General features: G+C 55.1%; 1 protein-coding gene across 1 annotated transcript in view; it reads left to right on the top strand.

Annotated features, from left to right (window-relative positions):
- The first annotated feature begins 415 nt into the window (after positions 1-415).
- PAX7 (paired box 7) overlaps positions 416-3,352 on the top strand; it is a 102,262-nt gene continuing 99,325 nt past the window's right edge. The window contains exons 1-3 of the mRNA XM_035901890.1: positions 416-619; positions 1,336-1,462; positions 2,506-2,634. Coding sequence (XP_035757783.1) covers positions 482-619; positions 1,336-1,462; positions 2,506-2,634 — 394 coding nt within the window. The 5' untranslated portion in view covers positions 416-481. The remainder of the gene's footprint in view (positions 620-1,335; positions 1,463-2,505; positions 2,635-3,352) is intronic.

Below are 3,352 nucleotides of genomic sequence, written 5' to 3'. Positions count from 1 at the left end.
CTTCTTTAAAAAGCCGGGTGGGATTTAAAACATAGGTGTGAAATGTCCCAAAATGTATTGAGAGAGGCACAAACACAGGGGCCGCCTCAGGGAGCAGCGAGGTGGGCTGGCGGGTCCGGGGTTATTTTTATTTTTCCTCTATCGATGGGAAAAGTCTTCCCTGCGGTGGGGGAATACCGAGGCCAGGGCGATGGGCGAGGGGGTTCTCCCTTCTTTGAAAAATTCAGGTACCGGGAGAGAAGCTGAAGGTGCGGGGAGGGACGTGTCCCGTTTTGCTGCATTTTTCCCTCTCTTCACATTTCCCCCCTGTTGTTCATGGTGGATTTTTTGGGTTTTGTTTTTTTTGTTTGTTTTTTTTTTTTTCCCCCCCCTTGCTTTTCCAGTTTCCACCCCGCTGGGCCAGGGCAGGGTGAACCAGCTCGGAGGGGTGTTCATCAACGGCCGACCGCTGCCCAACCACATCCGCCACAAAATCGTGGAGATGGCTCACCACGGGATCCGGCCCTGCGTGATCTCCCGGCAGTTGCGGGTCTCCCACGGTTGCGTCTCCAAAATCCTCTGCAGGTACCAGGAGACGGGTTCCATCCGTCCCGGAGCCATCGGAGGCAGCAAGCCCAGGGTGAGTGCAATGCGGGGGCCATGCTGAACCACCCTCCTTATGTTTAAAAAAAAAAATTAATTAAGATTTCTTTGGAGATGCATAACTTTGTCAGGTGGATATGCAGGGAGAGGAGGGGAAGGGGCTTTAAAAAGCTGCAGTTTGCAGGCTCCAATGGGTAAAAATCGGTGCGGAGTTGAAAGCTATGAATGAATGAAAGTGATTTTTTTTTCTTTTCCCCCCATGTGCAACAAGTGGCATGCGTTCAAGCATTTGCTTCGGGCCCCAGTGTGCAGGGAGGAGGCAAGCTGGGGTCTTTCAGGGAATAATAAATTGCTGGGTGGATATAAATGCCCCCCAAAAAAGCATCTTCTGCACCCCCTTCCTGCCTCCTTCCCCCCTGGGGTGCAGGATAAGCCCATCATGGCTGATCTCCTTGGCCCCCAGAGACTCTACTTTTAGGGTGGCCAACATTTGGGAGAGGAGGGCCTTCCCCCAGCTTTATTTTGGCTGGACTTGGTTGTTCTTAAAGGTCTTTTCCATCCTAAATGATTCTATGGTTCTGGTTTCCTTCCTTTTCCCCCTTCAAATCCCTATTCTTAGCCCCAAAAGTCAAGGCGAGGGGAATTGAACTGAGCTGAACAGCTTTTCTTCTCAATTAAAAGTGCTTTTTCTCTCCCCCTTCCCTCTCTCTGCACACACGGGCACGCACCGGTGTCCCTTGATCACAAAAGCAGGTTGCGACTCCCGACGTGGAGAAGAAAATCGAGGAATACAAACGGGAAAACCCCGGGATGTTTAGCTGGGAGATACGAGACAGGCTCCTGAAGGACGGGCACTGCGATCGGAGCACCGTGCCCTCAGGTGAGAAGGCAGCTTGGCAAGAAGGACGCCCCGATACCCGCTGGAAGATGGGGGGAAATAATGATCGTCACCACCAAAAATGTTTCCAGGGGCTACAAACATCCTCTCGGCCCTTGCTTTGATAGGCGAGGGGGAAAAAAAACCCAAACAAAAAACAACTGAAAAACCAAAATCACCCCAAGCAAACCCACAGCAGCAAATAAACACCAGGCAAGGGGGGTGTGTGCCCTGGCCCTGCTGCGGTCTGCTGGAAAAACAAAGGCAAACAAACCAGTTTTCCCAACTTATTCCAATTCCCTCGAAAGCCGGGGGGGTGAGGGGTGGGGGGGTGTCTGGGTGCAGAGGCATGGATGGAAGCAGACCCCAAAGCCAGGGCTAAAGGGGACCCTGGTGGCCCTGTTGGGACTTGCTTGCTCAGTGGGGGCTGCAGAGCCAGGCATCCCCGGTGCCTGTGGAAAGCGACCCTGCATCCCAATATTGGGCCTGCAGGGATGCACGAGCTCTTCGGGTCCCAGCTGAGAGTTCCCCTCTGTTTTGGGGGGAGCTGAGCCTTCTCCCCAGGGTGCATCTCCCCCCAAAGGGGGATCTGGGACACGGCCCAGGTCTAAATCGAAGCCCAGGGTCCTGTTTGGGGCTGGGATGAAAGCTGGGTATTGGGGGGCCTTTTCCCTGTTACAAATCAGGGGGGAGCCCTGGGGATGCGTACCCTGGGGTGTTGCACCAGCTGCAATGCTCCGTGGGGTGTTGCGCACAACCGGGTGCTGCTCGTGCCAGGTGTCTCAGGGGGACAGTGACAAGCACGTCCAACTTTGGATGTCCAGCTTGGCAGCTGGGTGCAATGGTGGGGATGAACTCAGGGGTGTTTCAGAGGGCACAAAGGACTGGGTACCCCTGGGAAAAGGGGGTGCAGATGCCCTTTGTGCATCTGCAAGGCCTCCTGCCCAAGGTGTGCAGCCCCTGCTTGGGCTTTCCCGGCCAGCTCCCACCTTGCCTTCCCAGGCAGCTTATACTTGCCTTTTTGTCTTTGACTGTCTGAGGTTTAGTGAGTTCGATTAGCCGTGTGCTACGCATCAAATTCGGGAAGAAAGAGGAAGAGGAGGACTGTGACAAGAAGGAGGAAGATGGGGAGAAGAAGGCCAAGCACAGCATAGACGGCATCCTGGGCGACAAAGGTAAAGGCGGTCTTGCGTGCCCCGGGGCTGGGCTGGAGGGAACATTTGGGAGAGGGGACACGTCCCTCCCTGCCAAGAGAGGGGATGGCTCCAGAGCCTCCTGCATTTGTCCTTTCCAAAAATGATTGATGGCAGAGTCAAGGGTGTGCCGGAGGGCCCTGGGAGGGAAGGTGGTACCCAGCCCCTCCGGCTGAGGATGCTTTCCCAGGAGGAAGAGTTGTTGGTTTTGCTCTGGATCAATTATTTATAAAAAGGGGAAAGGAGATGGGTGGGGGGGTGGGGGGGAGGCATCTCTGATTCCTAAATGAATTTGTTAAACAGATTTCTCTCCTGCTCTCTAAGTGGTCCCCTGAAACTCAGGCTGACAGTTGACCGATTTGGCCAATCAATATCAATTAGAGAAGCCGGGATCGGCGCTGCGCTGGGGCTGCTGCAGAGCCGCCCGTGCCGGGGGAGCACTGAGGGGAGATGGGGTGGTCCTGGGATGGGAGGAAACGGGGAGGGGGTCTGCACCTCTAAATAAGATCAGGAAAAATAAAGGTGGCACTTCTGATGCGGGGCTCGAGGCCGGGCCGGCGGTGGGGGAGAGCAGGGGGCCCTGTTATCATCTCCACGCCTGGTGCTTTCCTCTCGTGGGAGGAAAAATTAAACTTTTTCAAGCTCCTGTGCTGTAAATGTGGGGTGGCGGACAAGGCACGGCTGGAGCCGGCCAGCGCAG

The sequence above is a fragment of the Egretta garzetta genome, unplaced genomic scaffold, assembly GCF_000687185.1.
Source record: "Egretta garzetta isolate BGI_Z169 unplaced genomic scaffold, ASM68718v1 scaffold69, whole genome shotgun sequence".
NCBI classification, from domain to species: Eukaryota; Metazoa; Chordata; class Aves; order Pelecaniformes; family Ardeidae; genus Egretta; species Egretta garzetta.
The sequence above is the reverse complement of the archived record's forward strand: the minus strand, read 5'-3'. Positions and strand labels throughout refer to the sequence as shown.